At 36.6% G+C, this 25,699-nt stretch overlaps 1 protein-coding gene across 3 annotated transcripts in view; it reads right to left on the minus strand.

The window, feature by feature from the left end:
- The window catches only part of SNX29 (sorting nexin 29), a 101,658-nt gene that overhangs the window by 60,160 nt on the left and 15,799 nt on the right, over positions 1–25,699 (minus strand). For all 3 annotated transcript variants that reach the window (XM_059861210.1, XM_059861209.1, XM_059861211.1), the window contains 6 exons: positions 23,753–23,834; positions 23,177–23,259; positions 16,033–16,096; positions 14,877–15,005; positions 7,726–7,808; positions 4,693–4,799 (listed from right to left, as the gene is read on the minus strand). In XM_059861210.1, the coding sequence (XP_059717193.1) occupies positions 4,693–4,799; positions 7,726–7,808; positions 14,877–15,005; positions 16,033–16,096; positions 23,177–23,259; positions 23,753–23,834 (548 nt within the window). The remainder of the gene's footprint in view (positions 1–4,692; positions 4,800–7,725; positions 7,809–14,876; positions 15,006–16,032; positions 16,097–23,176; positions 23,260–23,752; positions 23,835–25,699) is intronic.

Consider the following 25,699-nt stretch of genomic DNA (forward strand, 5'->3'; position numbering starts at 1 on the left):
TCTGTTCTCAGTTTAATTCTTTCATGAATGCAGCACTCAACAGGTACAAACCAATCACAATATTTTGAACAGGGAGTACTGCAAAATGCACAAACTGCATTAAACTTTGTCAATAATTCCTAAGTGATGTATTCTTCACCCTTAGTTGGAGTTTTAATAGGAATGGACCTAGAAGTCAATGACTCCAGGCAAATCTGTGAGAGGTTGGAGGAGTCTAAATACAAGCCAGGCTGTGGCACAGGTTGCTCTCACAGGTGAACAGAGTGGCCTCGTTGGACACTGAGTGGGGCTGGGGCTGTGCTCTGCACTTTAAGTCAAGAGAGCAGGAGGTGATGCAGGATGTTCTGAGAATGCCAGGGGCTGGGGCAGTGAGGGGGATGGAAAGTTCCAGTACTCAGATGAGCACGGTGGGCACTGCTGGGCCCCTCCCCGTGGGCTGGCCCAGCAGCATGGTTAAACATGTTCCTGTTACAGCCTCTCTTGGAATGCCTCCTCCTCACCCCCCACCCAGAGCTGGAGAACAGCAGAGACAGCAAGGTTACAGCATGAGAGCATAGCTGAACAACATGAATTTCAATCCAGACATCTCAACAATAGCACACAGACTTGAACTGCTGCCAAATCTCTCAAGAGTTCATAGTTTCCCTCCTGGAAGCAGTTCATTACTATCTGTGAATTTCACTATTTCCTTTTCTTGAATTACTCTGCCTTCTCCCTCTTCCCCAGGGAAGTTCCCCAAAATAAAGCAGTTTAATTTAGTGCCTGCTTTTAATTTTGTGCTTTGTTCCACACAAAACTGCATCCTCCACAGAATCAAAGCAAAAAAAAAAAAAAAACCAAAAAAAAAAAAAAAAAAACAAACTCAATTTGACAAGCCAGAATCTGACAACATTGATTATAAATAAAAAATAAAAACAATTTTCACAAGGTGAACTTCAAGCATTCTTTTTATATTAGAGGGATTCCTTCAAACCCAGTAATTCATCACTGAAACATATATGCAAAAAAGAGCTAAACTACATCAACAATAGATTAGAGAAAACAATAATATAATACTATTAATTCTAGATAAATCATTTTCCATACTAGCTTAACCACCAATTCCAATTTAAAGTGGGTGGTGTAACATTTAAGAATAGCAGGTTAATATTAACAGGTCACTGTTAATTCCACAGAGCCTGGGCTGTAAGACAGAACTTCCTTGCATTTCAAGTACAGAGATTCCAGCACACACACTAGTTGCAAATTCACAGAGAAAAGCTGCAATACTGCTGGTTATCAAAAGCAATAGAAAAATTTACAAGTGGATCTCAGTAGTTTGCATATTTGAAAACATGTTTGGTTTTTCAGGGCCTGTCTATCAGAAGAACAAAATCCAGACTGATATGTGACTACTTTGTCTCTCTCTGATTTGGATGTCCTTGAAATAACTTTCTACTTGCAGACTCAATTAACATGTAAATGCAGCAACTCTCTCAAAACAGTACAAGAAATGCAAAAATTTGTAAGTATCCCTAGCAAAGTTAAATAATAAAAAGAAAATTTAACAGTAAATAAAACACCAAATCGCTTGTTCTATATTATCAAAAGGACATCTGGCAGGTATCACTAATTAGCAATTAACTACTTCAATATTTTCCCTTGTCAAAGAAAAATGCATTACCATCACAGCAAACCAAAAGGAGCAATGAATAACAGTATTAATTTAAGTTCCTTTAATTTTTCCTGCATCAAAGTCTGCTAAAACAACAAAGAGGTCTCCTTATAATTATTTCCTGTCAGTTACATTTTCATAAAGTCACATCTTCCTTTACTCAATCCACATTGAAGCTTAAGCAATAAATTTCCCTGCTGGGACTTCAATCATCTTCACCGTTGTTTTTCTTGATAACAATATGCTTGAAGCAAAAAAATAAAATATATATAAGCTAAGTTTCCCTTGGACAGAGGATCATTTAGATTTGCTCTTTCCTATATGAGAAAACAGTTTAAAGAACCCAAACCCTTCTCAGGAAGGTGGAGTGAGGCTAAAGTAAACACTTGAGGTTCCACACTAAGAGAACTCTTTAGAGCTGTCAAAAGAAAACCTAAGTGCCTGAGAGCACTGCAGTTACACTGCCCAGCACTGCCACAGGTGAGAGCAGTCTCCAGAGAAAGGACAAAGACAGCATCACTTCATGTTTCACACCAAAGGACCAAGCAGTTAACTAAAAAACAGGCTAGGAATGTTTCACTAAGCATCTAACAACACAATCTGTCTTGGAAGGATACACTTCTAGATAGAGAAAAAGATAAGTAACAACAGTACAACAATAAAGGTAAAATAAAATAAGTAAAAAATTGCAACAGTAAAAAAAAAATCAGTCACTTTCTTACAGAGTGTTTTAGTGGAACACAAGATTTTTTTTAATATTGTTTGCAGCCATGACCTCATAGAAGTTTTTGCACAAGCCACATCTGAATTAATGACTTTTTGTCAGGCATAGGCATTTTTTCCCCAATAGTCACAAAATGCAAAACGAAGTGTTTCCCAAAAAACTCTAGACAGAACTGGAAGTTGCTTCTATTTGCTCTTAGTGGAAGCATGGGTGTATTTTTCCCATAAGATTTCCTTTCCAAAAATCAATGTTGTTATACATCTTTTTCTCAAAAGAAATAAGGCCAAAGGGCTGCAAAACAGAGCAGGAATCCTGTTAACAACTCAATTTTTCTACAAGTGAAAAACAGTAAAACTCAAAATGGCAGAGATCGTTCCAAAAAATCTACTGATACAGTCATAAAATACTCAAACTTTGCTTTCTGCTTCAAAACTTCCATTTTCTCTTCACAGAAAGAAGAGAATTTCCTTCTGCAAACAAGTTATTTGGTCCAAGACAGCCTGAAAGACACAGGAACAGGGTGGGCATTGAGCTGCTTTGGTTTGGGCTTGTGTCCTAGGGTGACTTTATGAAGTCACTCATTTGTATCCTCATTTGTCTGCTCTGTTTATGCTGGATATTGAATTCTGCACCTTTAGGACTGGTTCAGAGAGCCAAGGGGGAAGAAAAAGAAGTTCCATTGTTTAATATTATTCCTTTTTTTATGCCTGTGAATACTTTGCTTGTTAAACAAACGTTTTTTTCCACTTTTCTCAAAGGAGGTTTACCTCCCAAACTGGTTGGAGGAGGAGCTGCTTGAATTTGCTTTCTAGAAAAGACCACTTCAAAAGTTTCCTCCAACAATTTGCCCTAAACCAGGACAGCTTGGTTTGGTTTTGCTGTGTGGATTATTGCTTGGTTGGTTTTCTACTCTCACTACACAAGGTAAGCACAGGTTGGGTTTCCTCAAAACCAACAAGCAGAAAATAAGCTGAAGCTTTCATCTCAAAACAACCTGGGAACTGTGCACATTTCATGAAATTCTTGTTCATGTTTGCAATAATTCCCAGTCTTTGTCAGTTGTGTCCAGTCCCACCAGCATTTACTGAGATTGACACTGCCTGCCATGCTCAGAGGGCTGTCACAAGGGTTATGTCCTGTTTGGAGTATGTGAGGACACTGTTGGAAATAATAAGTGAAAGAGATGCAGCCCCCCCTCTTTCCCTGTGCCACTGGCAAAAAAGCTTTTCTGTGGTTCCATCCAGAGCTGGGTCACCACTGCCACTGCCACAAACTCAGAAGTGTCAGCACCAAACTCCTGAGCACACAGAACAAATGTGGTACAGCTGAGGAGGCTTCCACAGCACAGGGAGGTTTTATCTGGGTTCTTAGTCAGGATATTCTCTTGAAAGGTACAGAACAGAGGAAAGGAGTGAGAAGAACTCAACCAAAGGTAAGCATTAGGGAGAGAATTAGTTTCACATGGTCCTATGAGAAAAGGATTACCAAGCATGCATGTTTTAGAAGAACTGTAGGAAGCTCTTTGATCCATGACCTGCATTTTTAGACATCTTCATGTTAAGCAGTTAATGTGGCTATCCAATTTCAGGGTATTTTGGGAAAGAGAATGACATTATTAAAGAAGAGAATTATTTTACTTCTTATATAAATGTTCTTTAAATATTTAATAGCAGATATGGGTATTAGATACTACATTTCATTACTTTTTTTTCTTAAAATAATTTGTATTCAAATTTAGGATGAAACCCTAATCTATTTTATTTTTTTCCTTTAATAAATTTTATATTAATCTTAAAAGTAAATCTTGCCTTAGGAACTTTTCCTAACATGGTCATATCAACAGAAGTAGTAGCTTCTACCAGCCATTTCCTTACTGCAGTATTCAATAAGCAATACAAAAATGAAACATGGTCTGCAATCAGAAACCAGCACGAAAGCACAGAAAAAGCTACAGATTTCACAATGATCTTAAATAAAGCTCAACTGCCAACACAGCCATGCCTGTAATTATGTACTGTAACTTACACAAAACCTCAAATCTATTGTCTGTGATGATTTCAGCTTCACCACCAGCAGTTAAAACTTGAAGGAACTTGCTTATTTATTAAAACCTTCATGTTAATATCAGCATATGAAAATGTACCCCTGTTAGAAAAAGTACTATCTGAGGTTTTTTATTTCTGAAGAAAAAAAATCAGATTTATATTTTACATTCGTGAAGAAAAAATATATCAATTAAGTAAAAGACCTATTTAAGCTTCAAACCTTGTTTTATAATTAGGATTCCATAAAATTTGTGCAGTACAAACTTTACCTCAATCAATTTCCTTTCATAAGAGCTGGCCAGTTCCTCATTGTTTTCTACTTGCTTTTGCTCTGGAATTGTAAATTCACCATCAGTGCTCCAAATGTTTGGCAGAACTATAACAAAGAGATACCTCAAATTAAAAAGTAGAATTCCATAAACGTCCAGGACATCCTCTTTAGAAATAACAGCTCTATAAGAAACAGTTATTAAAAACATCAGAACAGACCATAATATTAAACACTATTACAAGTGCCAAAGTAAAGATTCTGAAGGGACCTTTTTTGGTAAGAAATATTTAGACTGGGATCTTAACAGAAAAGAATGTAAACCAAAAGCATTTGGTTGTTGTGTGATATAGCTGTCTAATATCTGTAGTACCTGAAGGTCCTGCCCCAAGTCTTCTAAAACTAACCTTATGTTTCTCTCTAAGCCTTTTTTTTCACTGGGCTTCCAAAACATCATTTGATATCACTTGCACAGACTGCTTACATATCAGAGAAATTACAGAGAACAGGGCTGAGAATGAACATTCCATACTTCATGCAGCATTTCACGATTTTGCATCAAGCAGAATCAGCTGGAGTTATTCTGTTCCTGATAGTTAATTGTCTCATTTCTTCCTAAAATCTTCCAAGAAGGGAGATATCATGCTTCCCTGCATAACCTATTTAAATATAAGTGTTCTTCTCACTAAGTTTTTCGTGATAGCTAATCAAACTTCCTTCACCTGCCATGTCAGCCCATTACTTCTTTTATCTGTAGTGAATGAAAATTACAGATGATTCTACTCCTGTTCCCAGCCATCATTTAAGTATTTGAAGATCACTTTAAGGCCTATTCTAAGTAAATCTCCTCCAAGTTACACAAAATCCAATTCCACTTTTCCTCATAGCTCATGAATTTCTAAGAAAACAAGTTAACACATAAAAGTAAAGCCCTAATAGAAGAGGAGTTGAACAAATGCTTTCAACATTCTTCAAAATCTGAACTGTATATACAACCATTATTAGGGAGATAGAAGAGCTCATAATTTATCTGGCTAAATATTGTTGAGCCTGGAAACTGATTTTTGCTTTGAGGAAGAATTTAGAAGTTTATTATTATTTAAGTGAGTTTGAAAGCCATTTTAAGATCTTTTTCTTGCAAATGCTGCTTCAAATTCTTCAGCCAGACTTTTAAGATCAGCAGTTTTATATAAATATTCTATCTAAGCAGGTTTAAAAAAAATGGTACAGAGCCAACTCCTGCTGAAGACTGAGAAATGAAGATGCTCATTTATTAAATATTTAAATACCAATATCCAACTGCTCAGGCTACAGCAGTGATCACTCATTTTGAAAGCTGATAGTTCTGACTTTTGGGTAATTTATTTATAATCACATTTGCTGAGTGGAGTTTTTGGCCTTTTTAAGTCTCCACAAGGCAAAATATCAAGCTGAGTTTCATTTATTATTTTAGGAAGCTGTTTAAAAGCCATACTCAATAGCATTTGACCTGATTATTGTAGAAAACATACAGAGTCTTCATTATTTATAGTGACAAAAATAATAGCAGAAGCCCAATTTATTCTCTTTCAAAACCAAGTCACAGAAAATTTGTATTCTAAAATCTACAACACATTTAAGACTTTTGTTTTCATACCATTTAGAAGATTAATTATAATTAAAATTACCCATTACATAAACGAACCATGGGTGCAATGGATTTATAAATCTGGTAAAAGAAAAAACTCCTTTTGTTTCACTTCTTTTTTGCAGCTAGTGCTCAGGGATTATTTACATGCTTATGTACTTTGAGTCAGAGACCACAGCACTACCAAAATTTCACCTACATTTTCAATGGCAGCTAAGGAAAAAAAAATTACTTTTATAAAAATTGAACATGTGAAGTTACAATGTAAGAAAAATTTATTACAAATATTGTATGTAGCTGAAAATTACTCTGGTCACTAGTGATAAATATTATAGAAAATTACTGTGGATTGATTAAGTATCTTTCCAGCATAAAGCACACGTGTGTTCATTTTTAGAAATGTTGGTGCTGTTCCATCTCCCTTTTTCATCTATAAAATCTGACCATCCTACTCAGTTTCTATTCTTATCACTCACTAATCTGCATAATTTTAACAGGGGGGAATATAGCTAGCCTAGGAATATTTTTTTTCCTTTTCCTATAATTACACTCATCATGGAAACTGTCACTACCTAATGAAGGATAATTTCTGCTATTATAGGAAGCCTCAGCCATGGTTTTTGTGAATAATTCTTAATATGAATCACTACACTCCAGCAAAGTCGGAAGTAAAAACATGTGTTCTCACTAACAAACATCCTTTTAGGGATGAATGAAGCTTTGAAACTCCAGATAACTGCAGTGGCTAACGCTGAAGAACAGTAGTATTCATTCATACAGCCACTTATACAACCAAAACATTCACAATTTTAAAAAATTAGATGGTGCTAATTTCTGAAAACCCATCTCAGCTCTCTGAGCACCTTCTGCAGCCAGTGGAAATCCATGTCCCACCAGAAGATTCAGAATCAAGACATCAATTCAGCCCCACATGGATGCTTCTATCACAGACCACAGAAGACAAAAAGGTAAAACTGCTGATAACTTCACTCATTCTCTTTCACATATAAAATCTGTTCATTATTACTCAGTACAGAGTCTATTTCAAACAGTCTGCAAATATTCTATATAATCTAGAGTTTTGGAAATCTCTATATAATCTAGAGATACTACATTTATTCTTTATATTCCAATATCACATTAATTCACAGATTTTTATTTAAGCTAAATTTTCATCAAACAGCTTTTTCTGGAAAATTTCTTATAGAAAAAAGTAAGACCACCTCATCTACCAGAAAATGCTCAGTAAAAAATGAGTTCAAAAATCTACATCTGTATTTTTCTCAAAAGGAAAACATATCAAATATGTTATTTTCACTATTGGAAGATATTATTCCCTGAATGGCAGCACACAGAAAAAACAAACCCAATGCATGGATTCTTTCCCCCCCTTCATTTTCTCCTTACCTTCCACTGTTTGACCTTCTCTTCTGAGCATCTGGACAGCACCTACATACTTCTTAAGCTGCACTTTTAGCACCTCATTTTCTCTATTGATAAAGAAAAACAGTAAATAAATATTGTTTTCCCAAAATAAATGAAAAGTCCTTTTCAATGGAAACAAACAGACTCTCTGTTATAATAAGCTTTCCCTAAGCTGTATCACCATGATGCAAGGAAACAATTGAATAATACATCAACAGCAGAGTAGCAGGAAAATTAGTTTTCTAGGACCACATAAACACATCAGTGAAACAGATTATCTCATAATCAAAACTTTTCCATTCATTGTTTAATTTAGATTTTCTGTACTATGCTATATTGATGGCAAACAAGCTACACAGTCCATCTAAATCAACAATCAACTAAAACATAAGGATGGGATGCTACACAAGGAAATTCAGAATGGCCAATATAAAATGAGATCATTAATTTACTAAATTGCATCTAATTGCAATCAAATAAAAATTCAGCTGTAGAAACAGGCTTTATCATTGTAAGAAAATGGCAGCACTTCAGCAACAATATTCGAGGCAAAGGTTTCAACAAACCACTCCTAAATGAAAAGCATAAGACAAGAAATCGAGGTAATCCCTTCAGCTGTCACACTTCAGTGCCTGTGCCTGTCTCATTTCTCTTTGCAGTGTACAAGCATTCAAACCAGGTACTACCATGGCTCCACTTAACAACATTAAGCACCTTAGCTTATATTTGGGGGTAATAAAAAGGGCTCCAACTGATTGATTTTAAACAAAGCTGACAAATCACATGTCTGAAAATTCAATTATCAGTCTAAGCCCATTCAATAAGCAAGTACAACAGAGAAGTTTATACCAAAGAAGCATAACTAAAATGTGTTGCCAGACTGTGAATTCAAACAAGTTTTATTTTTCTTTAAGATAATACTGAGGTAGAAGTATGTAGGTGCCACAAATGCAGCACAACACACAAGAACCCCACAAGTGTTAGAGAGAGGAGGGAATTTGGGCTGGCAAGGCCGTGCTCCAGGCACAACAAAACCTGGACATGGAACACAGCACAGAAAGCTGTAAATAGATGATATACCAAAAAAAAGGGCATTTTATTCATGGAAATTTATTTAAGAATTAGAAATATTCAAAAAAAACATGCAAGTACGTCTCATGGTCCTTATCATACTAGATATACACACACACATAAAATACACACATTTTATATAAATACACACACAAACTGCTGCTGTGAGCAAAGCTACACTGCTGCTAAAAGGAGCCCTGACTGGCACAATATTCCCATTCCTATGGATTTCAAGTCAGCTTGCTGAACTTTATAACCTCAATTTTATTCAGCATTTTAGTAGGAGGCTGCTAAATAATTGAGAAGCTATTGATTGCTTGGCAATCGAATTTTAAGAGTCCTTGATGATTTTATGCATTTGATGATATTTTTCATTTCTGAGACTACAAAGAACAAATCATTTTTTCCACCAGAGACAGATACTGACATTCAGGGTAAGGGTAAAAAGCATAAAAAACACAGTTTAATCCTATATACTGTATTAAAACAAACTTAAATGACTGATTCACAAAAAAAAAAAAAAAATTCTATGACAACTGAACAAAACTAAAAAAGGTTTCTCACCAGAATTGTAAGAATGTCTGCAAGAAAATAACTATGTACAGTTACAATATATTAAGGATTCTCATGAAATAACTCTATCACCTCATTTCTACATATGAGAATAGACTCAGTGCCTTCTGTCAGAACTGTGACAGCATTTAAAAAAATCTGGGTTTTACTACTTTGTCTTAAAATTGACTTAGAGTTGATACAGTAAAGATGAAGTTGAAAAAGACTTGAATTCATTTAAGGTTTTTGATACCATACTGAAATTCAAAGCAGGATACTATGGCCCAGTCACAATTTTCTAATTTGCCTCTATCAGGTTATTGCTTATTCTTTGACATCTGTTGCTCATTACTATGATTTAGCTGGATTCCAAAGAGGGCCCATCCTGATGTGTAGGAATTTATAGAGTTCAAACAGGGCATTTTTAAAAAACACTTAGTAAGCACTCACTGAAAAGTCTTTAATGAATTCAAGAGGTATTTTATCAGATATATTCCTAACAAGCATTTCACAGGAAGACAAATTCCTGCCCAGGAGTTACAGCTCAGATCTGCAGAATAAAGGATGTTAAATACTTCTATATGCATACTTCTGCTGTATTTCTGCAATGTATCCAAACTAAAGCACCCAACCTGAAGCAGAACTGTTCACCTGTTATGAGCCCAGAGGTCAACACAATATTTTCAGCATCTTTAAAGTCCTCCAAATAGTTCCAAATTTAGTGCTGAAGAATGAGCAATAGGACTGCAAGTACAAGTTGAAGGGGATGGAAAGGAAAAAAAATAAAATAAAAAAATAAAGCTGAAATAGCCAGCAAAACAACAGCAGAAATGAACCACTAAAAGCAGATCCTTCTCCAAAACCTCAATTATACCAAACTTCCCTGCCTGATCACTTCTTCCATTTAATAAACTGAAAGACAGATGTAATATGTGCTGATATAGGGGAAAATGACAATGATAGAGGATGACATGGTAGGATTCCTACAAATTACTCTTTTTGCTCAAATAGCAAAGCTCTAGTAAGTGTTGTTGATTAGGCTTCACAGCACATATACAGGAATGATCAATTATATAATAAATATAAGTTGTCAAATACCTTCAATTCCATGCCTAATTTTGAATCAAAAAATAATTCCTCTCTATTTTATTATTTTAAAATTAGCATTTAAGGAAACTCTGTCTGAAACAAAATCAGAACTTCAGCCAGAATGGTAAAATTTTTTAGCAGCAAAAAACAAGCTTGTGTTTAGGAAGCACATACTTGCCTGTTTTGCATCCAGTGAATGAACATAGAGCATACAGTTTTTGTTGCAGACAAAGAGGCCTTACAAGATTTATTTTCTTATACCTGAAGAAAGAAACAAGCCCTAACAAAACTCCACCACACATCTGCTTCTTAAAAACGATATAAAAATTCTCTAGGGCTTCTGTAAAATGAGCATGGTAAGAAAAGAATTTGAAAAAGAGCAATTTCTCATGTATCTCAAGTATAGTGGCCTGAATGTAATTAATTTTTGGCTCAAACACCAGACTCTTGCAAGTGCTTTCTGTGAAGTTTACTCCAGAAAGATGTCTCAGTCCTAAATTCAGCATTGGGAAAAATGAAATAAAACAAAACCAAACAAACTACAAGAATCCAGCGGATGTCTGTGTTTTGATAAAAACATTAAGGTTTTTAGGAAATACTATAAAGGTACCAAAATCCAAACAATAAAAGAACCTGCAGGAATTAGGAATAAATTGAAATAAACACTGTCCTGCAACATTATGTAGAATCTGAAGCAGAGGCTGAGCCAGAGGACCTCCAGAGATGCCTTCTAACCGGAATGATTCTACTATGAGGAGATGCAAGATCACAGTCAGTTGCCATCAAATACAATTAAATAAGGAAACTGAGAACTGTTACTCATGGAAACAGAAGTTTCAATACAAGTTCAAGAGAAGTTGAACTGCATACAACATAATGAGATTATATAATAAACTGTACAATGAACTGTATACAATATAATGAGATCATATAATAAAACCAATCTCCAGAAAACACTTCAATGAGGAACAATGTGCTAAACTGAACTGCTTGTCGCAGGCTGGGGCTGCTCGAGGGCCATCACCTAAACCTTCCCCCTGGCTGGGGGCTCCCTCAGAGATGGAGGCTGGGTGGTTTTCACCTTGTTTAGTTCTTCTCCTTTCTCCTCCTCATGCTACAGCTGCTTCTCCTCCTCCTGCCCTCACTGATGCCCTGCTGCCAAATATTCTTCCTCATCCACTTCTTCCTCCTGCTCCCTCTGGGAACTCCTTTGTCCCTTACTAAATGGGCTGACTTCCAGTGGTTTTTTTCATGTCTAGGAGCTACTGATGACTTTTGACATGACACCAACTAACTAAGCAGGAAGAAAAAGTCATTTAATGTAGGAATATTCAAATTAGTTTTCACAAGCAGGAACAAGAGATATTTTTCCTCTCTCTAAGAAGCTGCCATAGGGAAGTGATGGAACCATTTCAAGATGTACCATACATCAGTTCACCCATCACTGAAGGGCTATGGCTGTGAGAGAAGTGCTGCAAAACAGAGTAACAGAAAATGCCAAATCCAAAAGCAATGTAGTTTAAGTAACACAGACAGTAGATACAGGAGGCATATCAGGTTACAGAATCTACAGTAAACAGGAGGTATGTAGAAGTGCAAGATAAAGTAGAGACAAATTCTCATCCCCCATTTCCCCACACAGTGCATTTTCATCTTCTCTATCTGCTTTTCTTGCTACAAAGCCTGTCCTTTGTAATATGCTTTCCTCCATCACTGCTGAATATAGTCTAAGAATATGCAATCTGAGATTATCCAATTTCACAGTCAACTTCAATAAATTCCTTTGCCTTGCAAAGGGATGTAAGAGTATTCCACACTGAAAAGAAGAATCTCAATTTAAAAACTTTAGTATTGCCAAGAAGCCACTGGCACAATATCTCCATGCAATTTGAGAAAGGCTCATTGACAAGAAAAAAACAAAAACAAAACAAAACAACCAAAAAAAACCCCAAAAAAAACCAAAACCAAAAAAGAGCAACTGACAACGTTATACTAGAGAGACTACTGAGTATATTCCATCAGAAGACTACCAAATGGATTGAACCTGAGCCTGCTCCTTTTGGAACAATATAGCAACTGTTATGAAAGAGTTATTCAAGTATTTCACATGGAACAATGAGATTACCACTACTTGAAACTAAGCTCACCTAAGACTTCTTCCATTTTTTAAAGAGAAAATGGGAAACCTGGGAAAATGTCTCTCAGTAAACTAGATTTTGTCTGGGAGGCCAGAGACTCTTGGGAGTGTCCAGGAGAGCAGCTGAATCATTGCAGATTTCCAGAAGCCATCATTTCAGCACTGACTGATGTGTCACTGAAATTTGTGTTCTCAAAGCCTTCAGGAAGCTATTTATGTCAAATTCTTCAAAAGAGCTTTGGGGACACACATAAATATCAGCTCTCATAATCTGAAAAATATTCATTCACCAAATCACAACAGTCAGATTGTTACTGAATGATTTCCCTTGCCTTAAAATAATCAGAACATCACAAGTGAGGAAAATTTTCTACTCTGGTCATGTGATCAATTGTTTTCAAGGGAAACAGTGAGATTTCACTACTTCAAAATATCAAACTTAGTTTCCTCTTGCTCACCTAGTGTATTATGCAGCACTGAAAAAGCAATTCCAAACTTTCTGTTACTTCAAATTCTTTTGATTATTCAGCTTGCTCAACTTCTTGGTTTAAAGCACTATTTATTTTAAAAATTTACTACTCTTATTATTGCAGCAGCATCACCTACAGCATACAAAGTGAACCAATAAAAATTTAGAAGAAAAACCTACATTCCAAAGAAACTACATGCAAAGTTTCTTGTGTTAGGATGTTAGAAAATGAGTTGCTATGAATCATTAAAGAAATGTCTTCCAAGTCCAAAGTAACTGGTGACACATGAATTTATCATGCCTCAGCAGCTCCCAACACTGTTTTTATCACATGACAAGGCAAACTGACTTTCAGAAGAGCAATCAACACAACACATCCATATAGCAATAAGAGGAATTACACAGACTTATTTAAAAATACCTCATTAGTCTAAGTGAGCATCTCTTCAGGTCTGGTTATAAAAGCTCCTTATCTATTCTTTAAAGAGGTATGTGCATGACAAATATCTGATTCACCCATATGTCACTGCAAATTCTAAAATTGTGGGGGAAGTGAGTCAAAGAAATATGAATATACAACTCCTATAACCTGAAACATGAATATTAAATGATGAAGTATTTGCATTGTCTCTACTGCCTTACAGCACATGAATGTCAAACCCACTTATTCACATCTCTCCCTCCCTCAAAGCAAGTCTTTTGGTTTGATGTGTCATCAAAAGCAGAATTAGCAGTGTCCTAAATACCTTTATTTTTAAGAAAGCTTTATATTTATCATTTTCAAATAAGCAATAAAAAGCTTAAAGGAATCTCAGCTGTGGTACTTGGTGATTGACACTAAACACACTCTGCCTGTGCATGCAGAAAACAAACACCTCTCTCTGGGTAAGGCAAATTATTTAACTCTTGGATTGTTTGTTGTTTACTATACACATGAATCACCCCCAAGATCTTACAGATCATGGTTACTCTAGAGCTTATTTTGAATTGTTAGAAGCAAATCACACTATTACAGCAGCATTTACCTTCAAAAGTCTTTCTGAAGCTGAATCCCATTTAGACAAGGAGAGGGTTAAAGCTCTTTCTATTTCACTATAGCACAAAGTCAAGCTGGAGGCGACTCAATACTGGGGCCAACGCTGTTTAACACCCTACCATCACCTGGATGCTGGGCCAGAGCACACCCTCAGCAAGGTCACAGACAACACAAAACTGAGGAGCAGAGACACTGCGTGGCTGTGCTGCCACCCAGGGGGACAGGGACAGGCTGGAGAACTGGACTCAGAAAATGTCTGTGAAGTTCAGCAAGGGTAAATGCAGAGTACTGCATTTGGGGAAAAAGAGCTCAGGACATCCAGGCAATGCTGGAGGGCTGGAAAACAGCTCTGTGGAGGAGGACCTGGGAGCCCTGGGGGAAAGGCAGCTGAGCATGAGCCTTTAACACCCCCTCCATGGCAAAGCAAGCCAAGAGCAGCCTGGGCCTCACTAGGAACAGCACTGCCAACAGTGCTGCCCAAAGGGACTGGGGAGTCTCCATCTGTGCAGATATTCAAAACCTGACTGGAAATGGTCCAGAGAAACCTGTTCCAGCTGACCTTCCTGGAGCTGTGGGAAAAACAGCTGCACCACTTCAGAACTTGGTACTTGCTTGTGATAATGTTTAGCAGCAGCTATTGCTTACCATAGGACTTTAGTCCTAAATCACTTCTGTTCTTCTGCAAATTTAGCTACTTGAAAATTATTTCCCTTCTATGCAGACTCTGTTATTCCCTTGTTCCCCTGCAGTTACTTGGAGACATTTTTAGCAGTTCTTACCGTGCCAAGGCTTGGACTTTGGTGGCATGTCGCTCTTCCTGCTCTGCCACCTTCCTCCTGCAGTTCTCCATCTCCTGCCTCAGTGCTGCAGAATGCTCCATCTCTGCATCCAGCAGGTTCCTCAGGGATCTGCAAGAAGGCAGCAGCCTCTCTTTAGGACACTGCCCACACTACCTGCTAATTAGAGTATACTCCAAGAATCACAGAGGAGTGATACCACTGATGTAATCCAAAAATTTCATTATTCAATTTAATAAATTCACCTGATTTGATTATACAAAGATAAAAAAAGCTACAAGGAAAAAGCAGTTGCAAATGTTTACTATTAATTTGTATTACTATCCTGTCAACAAACCCAAAGCACAACTTCTTATGGGATCTACTGTATCAGCATGCAGAAAGAATTTGGTTTTTTAAAAAGCTGGTGAGCTGTTTTCAGTACTTCAGTGCAAATCCATACATCTTGGGAATAATCTATAAGCAATATATTTATAGTAAGACAGGCAGGGCTCTTGTCTCTGCCAAGTGCACTGCCACAGACCTCTGTGTAAAAACCCTTGATGAGATAGCAAAGGTCAGCATGATGCATAATGGTAAAACCCAAAGCATCCTGGTCCTTCTGCCAAAAAAAGCCCACAAAGCTGAATGAGGCAATAACTTGCAATTATGGGAGTGGGAAGAATAGGAGGAAGGAAAATAGGATCTGTTGGTAAGCTCAGCATTAAAAAACCCAAAATACCTGTAGGAAAATATGAATTACCAAAATAGCCCTACTAAAGCATTGAATACATTTGTATTTTCATTCATCTAACTATGTGTTTCAATAAACTAAATAAATACAAAGTATGTTTGATGGCATTTTATATAAGCAACAGATAATTTCTCCATTTACATCATCACTGTGTCCCAAGTGAACACAAAGACAGTCAGAAACGAAAGTCACTTTCAGCATTACATTGTCAGCCATCCTACATCGCTTCTTCACCAGAAGAGAAAAAACAGAAATAATAAGTTAACCTTTCACAGAAAAAATAATATATACATCAAAAAGGTTACAGAAATATTATGCATAGCTTTACAGAAAGAACAGCTTGTTTTAGAGAACAGGTATTTTTTTTTAATTACAGTCTCTCTTGACTAAAAAACACAAAACTACCTATTCTGTTCTTCCAGCTCATCCTTTCTATTCATCATGGCCACGATAGCTTGACGAAGTTCATCTAAGAAGAAGGAACAAAAAGGATTAATGTCTGCATCCATTTTTGCTCATTTCAGATCTAGAAGCCATGTACACAGGCAACACACTTAAGATGATGCCAACACCATTTGCTATTCAGGAAAGCACATAAAAATGCTCTTAATCTCATCACTAATTTGAGCAATCTTTCAAAAGCAGTGTTATTTAACACCACATCACAAGTATTGATCAAGTCAAATTAGTCTGCATCTGGCTTTAACACAAATGTTTACGAGTGTGCCCGTGGTTGCAGCTGTTTTGTTTTCACAGATGTAGGGCAGAAAGCACCTTTTCACCACATGCCTATTAATGAGATACACTTTTACTTGTTCAGCTTCCCCAAATTGCTGCTTCTCCTGGCTGTAAATCCTGACACAGGAAATAACTGCTACAGGGAGATGGGAGTAGAGATAATGTCATTGCTTCCTCATGGCATTGTTGTTTCTCAAGTTCAGCTCTAAAGATGAGATTTCTGAACCTCATCATTTCCTATAAAATCCTTTCTATTTTTTTTACAAATACCATAAAAATACTTTCTGTCATTAAATCAAGAATAAAAATTTTTAAAAGAACAACCAACAGAATTTTAGAATTTTGAAAGATTTCCTTTGGGTTAGGTTTAACATGATACCAGAACAGCCAAATACCATACTGAAAAGTGTCAGCTCCAACAATTTCATTAACAATTTCACATATGTTAATCAATAATTTTATAAGTGCTACAAGGACACAATTATATTAAACCATGCCTCCCAATGTTCAAGGGAAATGTTTATATATAATAAATCAGCCAACTCTGTTCTGCAAGTATTCAATGCAGATGCCAGTAAATTTCAGTGTGCTTTTACTGAAAACAGACTAACAGAACTGGTATTACTTGATTTCTTCAAGCAAGCAAAGCCATTGGACAACTTTTTTCCCCCTTTACATTCAGTACACAGTATCTTTCACCTGTATCTTTCTTAATACTTTCTATAGTTACAGAAGTTTTTGCCCATTTAAAAAAAAAATTAACATTTTCCTATGGGCCAGATGGAGTCTGACAAACTCTAGTAGTGGATAAAATGCAAAAGATTTTATTATGCCAACCAAATGTTGACAGTGAGAGCTGCAGACATTATGATTCCAGTCTGGCCTTGGTAATCTGCAGATAAATGCAACCCTTGCAGGACTGCAGGGTTCAGCAGAGTTCTCCTACCATTTGAAATCAGCCAACACAAATTTCTTCATGCTAGATTTTTTTCCCAAAACATTCCTGCATCTTTGGCCAGGCAGAAAGTAGATGATCAGTAGATAATTTTCTACCCATTCCATAATACCCATATTAAACTTTAAGAGCTAAATGACATTAGCAAGACACATTTCAGTAGGTCATTAGAGGGAGTTTGCACTTCATTAATTCAGCATAGAAAGAATAATTAGTTTTCTACAGTAACTTAGCATATTTTATGCAATCCTAAATTTAAAAAAAAAAAAAAATCCAAATCTTGTAGAAAAACCAAAGTGAAACTGTGAAATTTCTGGGTATTAAATACTAGCACAAGAGACCACAATCCACCAGCCTATCTGTGAAATAAACAATTGCTCTATGGATGAGGAAAATGCAATAATCCAATGTTAGAGCATCATACAAGTAAACAACACAAGCAAAAGGACCCACAGTAAGCTTTCTGTACAGTATCACTCCATTACAAATAACAATCTTGAACCATAATGTTGAATTCAGAATCCTCAAGGACGCATCAAGCCGATGGCATTTTAAATATTTTAAGTGTGCCATTAAAACATGATAGTGCATGATCAACAAGTAGCTGCTGTTATGTCTCTAGCTCTGAATAAATTAAAGCTGGTGCTGCTCAGACACGGCTCTGCACTTGCACAGGGTGCCCACTCTGCAGCAATTGCCTCTGTGTGTACTGTCTTTAATGTGTACTGATTTATTAACGTTTATAATTGGCTTCATTATTTCAATTTACCAGCCTATTCAGACTGTAACCTTAACTTACATAATAACTTAATCTTCTTTTCCTTATTCCATCCAGAACCTTCTGCATGAGTTAAGACCTGAAATCCCATCTTCTCTTGCTCCCCTCTCCCACACAAACACACAGAAGCAGAGCACAAAAGCAAGATCCTGCTAAAGACCATAGTTTGCACAGAAGAGGAAGAAAAAAAGCCTCTTGAAATAGAAGACTTTAAATTGCTTATTTATTTCCATTTACCTCTTTTTTCTGAAAGTCATGGAATTGACAATACTACAGAGACACAACAAAGCAGAAATTCCAAATTTCATTATCACATAAAGGGCAAAAATCAATGCTTAATTTAGGACCACAAATGCAAACACATTCCATACTCAGTATTTCTTGCTAATTTATCTCAATTACAGGCACCAGTGGAGGTGTGGGATGAAAGCATCAACACAAACCACCAGTCTGGGATAAGAGACCAGAATTCCAAGAAGGTTGGTCCAGCCCAGCAAGATTGCTCCACGGCTATAGCTCTGCTGTGTCTTCTTGGATTGATGAGTATTAAGGAGCCATATTTGCTATAAATTACTCAAAACAAACACAAGAATTGTACAGTTTATAATCAACACTTCTTTAGCCTCTCTATCCATAGTAAACACAAAAAAGTAAAACATTATTAGTGTAATTAAATGAGTAAAAATTTACCAAGAAAAAAAATCAGAAACCTTAATGTCATGATCCTTTGAAACAAGAAACAGAGTAGAACTAAAAGGAAACCATCTTATTTAATTCAGGTATAATATTTAAAACTTTCAAAAATTTTAGTTTCTTACTTTCACTTACGCTTCCTGAAAAATTTCAGCAGCATGTCAGAGCAGTCAGCTGAATGCAAAGAAAATCCAGTATCATACACTGCAGCAGGTTCCCTTCAAACCTGCCAGAACATCCCCAGTTCATGAGCTTTTGTGTGTCTGTTACACTTGCCTCCAAGATGAGTGTATGATCACAACCTAATTTTTCCAGCAGTCTTATGTCTCATACATTGTGTGGGTTAGAAAAGGGAATAAATTTAAAAAAATGTCAGGGTTGTAGCAGCAACCATAAATTTGGCATTTTCTGACTTCTGAACTGTGCAACCTCATCTTTCTCCCTCCCTTTTTTTTTTCTTTCCTTTTTTAATAAAACAGTGGGAGGATGGGCAAGTATTCCTACTTAAGAAAAGTGTTTGATATTGGACTTTATGTGCTACTTCTGAGCTGTTTTGTGCTTGATGACATTTAAGTTCTGTAAAGTAACATTAATGAAAGGCAATACACTACTGTTATTACAGATCAGTATTCAACACCAACATATCTAAAAGTGAAGTGATATCTCTGTCTTTGTGGAACTCAGGTTAAGATGATAACTAGTGATGTTTTCCTAAGAGGTTCCTAGTTTTGCAATGACTTCTTAAAAAAAGAATTCCCATGTACAAACAATTCCAAACCATCAAACCATTCGTTATCAGAAAAAAAGAAAACATAATACAAAAAAATCAAGGAATGTACTAAACTAAATTTTTCATAGTGTACCTCACTTTTTTGAAAACTAGCAACATACTTTAATTGCTGAAATTAATCTGTGGTGCCTAATTACTCATGAAGTGAGTATTTGCTCTAAAACATTTTTAATTCCATTCCATACTTCATGCAAAATCTAGCTTCTAGAAAGCTTTCATAGGGTCACAGAGCATGAAATATATAATACTTTGAGAAACACCTGCCAGTTTCCAGCAACCTCCAGAAAATTCAAATGTTTCACAACTCTGGTGCTATTTAGCCAAATATTGGAGCAGTATGATTTGCAATCACCTGTTGTGAAGAATGAGCTGTAAGTGAAATCATCCCTCAGAGTACACAAGGTCATGCAGCCTCCTCTGCAATCCTGCAGATAGAGTATCAGGGTGGGCTGGGAACAGTTTACAGGAATTTTTTTTTTTTTTATTTTCATGAGTGAAAATTTACACAGATATTTTCAGAGACAAATAAGACTTCCAACTTCCAGCAGACTAGATACAGCTTAAATCAGAAGTCTGACCTTTAAAGACTTAAGAGCTTGATGCTCCCTAAGCTGCCTACATGAACACTGTGTTTTAAGGCTTAATTTAGTGCTCAAAAACCTTGTAAATATTATCCTGTCATGTCACTATTCACAGGGCAAATTTTAGCAGGAAACAAATTGTGTTGCCCTTCTACTGCATAAAAGAGTCCAGGTGAAAACAAAGTCTGTAAAGTAAACTGCAGCTTTCCTCTCCCTGATGAAACACAAACACCCTCCCTTCACAGCTGTGCTTCCAAAGAAAACATAGGAATTTAGCACCTGCCAGTGACCTGGGGCAGCTGGGCTGCAGAACAGGTCAGCAGCTATTCGGAGGACACAGAAAGTACAAGAACATACACCTTATTCACTTACACAACCAGGATAAAAATATCACATGGAGGTTTAATTACTCAGTAAAGCTCTTCAGTGATCATGAAAAGCTCAAGGATTTCTCAAGAATATATGAAAAAGCATGGAATGATATACAGTGTTACAACCTTTCCTAACCTTTGTGGTGAAGCCCAATTTTAAAAACTGAAGAAAATTCTAATGAAAAAAGTAAATTACCAATTATTTCCTAAAAATAGTACTATAATAAGAAAACCTTATAAAGAAGAACACAAGTAGTGTGCTTCTAAAGTGAAAGTTTTGCAACTTATTCTTTTTTCTATTGCAAAAACAAAATGGAGAGACTTGTGCTGGTAGAACAGATTGTTCTGGTGAAAAACAATGCTGAAAATACAATCTTCCAATAGCAACTCTTGAAACAGTGTTGTTTGTGATTCAAGTACAATAAGACAAAGACAACTTTTTTAAAAACTGAAATTACATAGTAGAGTAGATGCATAAATAGAAAATTTCTGACCAGCTTAACTCTTTATAAATTTGGTTATGACAAAACAATCTGCACAGCAGGGCCAGTTTTCAAATTATGCCTGACATAAACAGCAAAGCTCTGTGGATTTCTCTTGAGTGGTATCAGTATTTTTTGAGATGTATCTGTGGCTAAGTTAACCTATACCTTACAAATGCATGGGACATAATTCAGGAAAATAATTAAAAATGGCAGAAATTTGAAATTACAGCTTCTCCTAACTTAATAGGCTGCATATCAAAAGAAGAAAGAAAAGTTTAGTACTATCCTAATAGGTTAGAACAAAAGCAGGAAAATAATATAATTTTTTAAAAATCCATTTCAGGTTTTTATCTTCAAAAGTAAGAAACACAAAAATCCAGTCACTGGAGACCTTGCAGCTTTTCTCACTGCCCTACTGCATTCCATTTTTCTTGCCTGATGTGTTAGAATCAGTTGCTATGCAACCAAGCTATAAGCCTCAGCATTTAATAATTCTTCTGCTAATTGCAACAGAGAGAAAGAGCTTCAATGTCTGACTTTGTCATAGCACTGAATTCCTCCTGTAGAGAATCTACAACCAATAACAGCAAACTTGAAAAAAGCATTTTTATTCAACATACCCAGGATCATCTATTATAGAGGTAATCACTAATTCTATAAATGTATAGTCAGCTGAATTTTAATTATAATTATGATTATTTACTAGGTGTTCTACTGGCTTTATAGATGGGTTTGACATGCTTCCCACCCTTCCTTTCACCAAAGCCTTCTCTGAACTGGGAAACTAATGATAGTGTGCACATTTCTGTTGATCCTGTGTTTTCATTCCATTTACAAATTGCTAAGTATTGAGAATTGAAAACCTCCAGATTTTCTTTCTATTTTATAGCTCTTACCTACACTGGGAAATAACTGAGCAACTGAAAGAGACCAACTGCGGCCCCTGCTGGTACCTGACTCCCCTACAAATAGCAGAATAACAGAGTGCAAAGGGCAGCAGAAAACTGCCCCGTGCAATTCTCTGAGAAATAAATAAGAACAAAAAGATGTTGTAGGGATAACATTAGCAGAAAATACCAAGTGACCAAAGTATCACTGTAGGTAATAAGAGTAAGACCATTCCACACTTCAATTACGGCTCCTAGGAGTCCCAAACTAGTTTGCCACTTCCTGATGTACTAAGCAAGAAAGGATTTTTCAGCTTTGTAAAGCTCAGTCAGCAAACCAGTGCCAGAGCCTGAAACACTGCCCAGTGAAAATGCTTGTTTTATCTCCTTTAACACAGGCTGATACAGCATTTGAATATAACTTTAGAAAAATGAGATTAGAATACCTTAAGATTTCATTCATTTTGATGATTGCATTAATCAATTGCAGAAAAGAATCTTGGCTGCATCACTTCTAACTTCCCAAATGTCATAATTTAAAACTTGTACATATTGAAATTTATAAGAAGAAACAAACACACACCCAAGAGCTTTAGGAACAAAGCCAGTTCAGTTACAGAACATTCTGTACACTAAGGAACATAAACACATACTGGCTTACAAGCTTAGACATTCAGTTTAAGAACTAAGTCTTTGTTCTACAAGTGTATGCAGAGAAAAAAGATCAAATATGTGATAAACAAACTGCCTGTGCTTCTATTAATCTACCTCTGCAGCAAAGACTATTTTATCCTGTCTAGCTCTACTCTTAATTCCACTGAAACATGACTGACCTCCCCCTCAATCTTAACTCAAGTTTTTGTGAAAGTCCACATTCATGTTTGGAGCAGATTTTCCTATCAAAAGCAGAGAAAGAGTGGGGTTGGTTTGTTTGTTTCTGACTAGCCATTAATGAAAACAGGCCAAATAAGCAAGACTACATCAGAACTAACCCTCAATGTGTTCAGAACTTGTAGAAATTTACTGTTAATCAAATCCTTATTTTTCATTTAACTACTGAGGCCACATATAATATAAGGATATATGAGCTGCAATGAAGCATAACCTGCCAATACAAACATTTTAGAGCAGTTATCACTAACATGACCAGCACATCACAAATTAAGTGCTCCAAGACTCTCTAAGCAGATTTTATTGAAACAAAAATAGAATGAGTTACAGGACTCTCAAAGCTATTTCTATCAATCTAGATACATCAAGGAAGTACTTACTAATTGTCATGGATTCTGGCACAGTGGCTGAAGGCAACATACTGCTCAAAGTATTCACTTGAGCTGGAGGACTGACTTCCACTCTAGTCATAAAAGCACAGTAAAATCAATATATGAAAACAAAATCCTGAATTCAAAACTTAAGAAAAAATATTCCAGAAACTAGAATTGTTATCCTATTCACCCATATTTAATCAAAATATGTTGAACAATCCTTTAATGTATCTCCTGGGAGTCTGATTTAAGCAAGCACACAAAAACTCCAAATTAAAAGGCCATGGAGAATATAGTAAAAGAATAACATAAAAACCAACATAAAACCTATTTTCAAAACCAGGAAGCCAAGTCTGTTATTTGACATGAGGAAGTGATTTCCTCAAGATAATTAGGAAAGTTCAGTGTATGAAACTATGCAAAAAAGGCAGTTGTAGGTTTTTTGCATTTGTCTTTCCAAACATATGCAGAAGTATTCTGATGAGCAGTTGGTTTTGCAGTACTAAGTGTATTTGTTAACAATAAGTTGGCAGCTACAGGGTGAAGGTTTTTTCTTTCAGGACAAACATATTTGGCACATACCTGTAAGGAAGATCAGATCTCCTAGGAACCAGTTCTACCGGATGAACAGCATGTTCATGCCCCTCTCCGTTCTCCAAGTTATCTAAAGTAGAATGCACAAGCATTAGCTTCCTTTGGGTTACACTACTCAAAAAATAAAATAAAAACATAAATCCAGAAGTTAGATACTTACCTTTTTAAACAGCAACACTCAGCTTACTATAGCTTTTAAACACTTTTAATTCTGTCTCCAAAGCTGGCTTCTGCAAACTGATCCTGAATGCCAGCAGGATTGTCAAGACTCTTAGGAAGACAGCCATCATAAAGAAATGAGTATTGCACAATTCCTAAATTATACTTGATATGTACAGAGTTACACAGCTATGAGGAGACTTCTTCCTGAAGTTACTTGTGCAAGCCCCCAGAGTTGAAGCACCTCATGACACCTCATGCTCACTACAAATCTGGTTGTGACTTGCAGGAGAAGAATTTGTGGTTAGTCTCCAGCACGTGAAACCTTGCAAAGGCATCAGTGCTTTCTGTACTCCCAACAGAGCACCATGGCTTTTCCCTGGCTCCTTACGTCCCTGTGCCAACCATCAGGAATCAGACAGATGAGATATTGTTTAAAAAGCATGAATAATGTGCATCTGTCCACAGATCCACAGCTGTCAGCACCAAAACATCCACATCACTGAGCCTGGCATGCAGGAAGCTCAGGTGGAAACAAACAAAAATCATTTTTTATTGATGTGTTCTGCATCTCACTATGTAGGGGCTACGAAGGTACTACAAGACAATCAGAAATAGAACAGATTTAAAAAGCAGACATTCTAGAAAATAACTTAATGGGAAATAAAGTTATGTCAGAAAGTCTACGGAGGAGAAAAATTCTTTTGGAAGCTGTAGAGTTTACTGAAGCCCAGTTCCTAAAATACATACTCCACTTTTGTTCCAAACAACTGCATATTGATGGAGGCTTTCTCATTTCTAGCTACATAGAGATATGATATGCCCTGACACATCCCTGGAGCACTGCAACAGATTAATATTGAAAACACATATTAACATACAACACTATAGATTATGCTATTTCAAATATATATTTGTGTGTGTGTGTGTGTGTGTGTGTATGTGTTATTTATTGGTATTAAAACCTAGAAAAAAAATATTGGGTTAAACTATGTATTTTACAAGAGTTCATTAAGCATATTTTAACAAAAAATAGCAGGATAATAATGAGCTTGGCAGTTAGCAGGCTGGACTGCCCTCAGAATAAGCTAATGCATGTTCCTTCTGACATCATTCATCCAGCACAAGTGCAACTCCCAGAGTCAAGCAAACAAATGCCTAAGGCAGCTTTCAATCTGAGCAAATTGTCATGTGGCTGAGAAGAGGGGGCCTGGATCCCTTGTATCCCTGTCCCTGACTGATGGCACTTGGGCTGTGCAATGGGCACTTAGTGCAGCCCTCCCTGCACACTCCATCAGCTGCTCCTGTTCAGAGGTGAGACCAGGAGAGCAGACAGCAGGGTCTGAGGGGCTTTCCTAGCTCTGATAAACTGACTCCCTTCACCAGCCCAATGCTGTATCACTCTCACTTGCATGACCACAAAGGGGGACAGAAGGAGGACTAAAAATATCTGTCCTGTGCCCAGAAGGGATCTGAACAGGCCTGTTGATGACCTCCAGTAGGCTGAACATAGCATTCAAAACAGTTCTGAGATGAAGCAATACAAAACAAGGGGCTTTGGTGTCTTCTTAGTAAAGCTAAGCCCCTGGGACAGTTATGGATAAGATACATACAGATATAAACAGATGTCCTCCCTAGTCCTCTGCCTCCAGAACTAAGTGTTGGCTTGCACTCCTGATTTTTGATTTCAGATCAAAACCCCCAGCTCATGCTCCTGATGCCTCGTGACATTGACTGACAGCAACTGTGAGTTCCATTCCACACACACCCCCCCAC

This window comes from Haemorhous mexicanus, chromosome 17 (assembly GCF_027477595.1).
Source record: "Haemorhous mexicanus isolate bHaeMex1 chromosome 17, bHaeMex1.pri, whole genome shotgun sequence".
Classification (NCBI taxonomy): Eukaryota; Metazoa; Chordata; class Aves; order Passeriformes; family Fringillidae; genus Haemorhous; species Haemorhous mexicanus.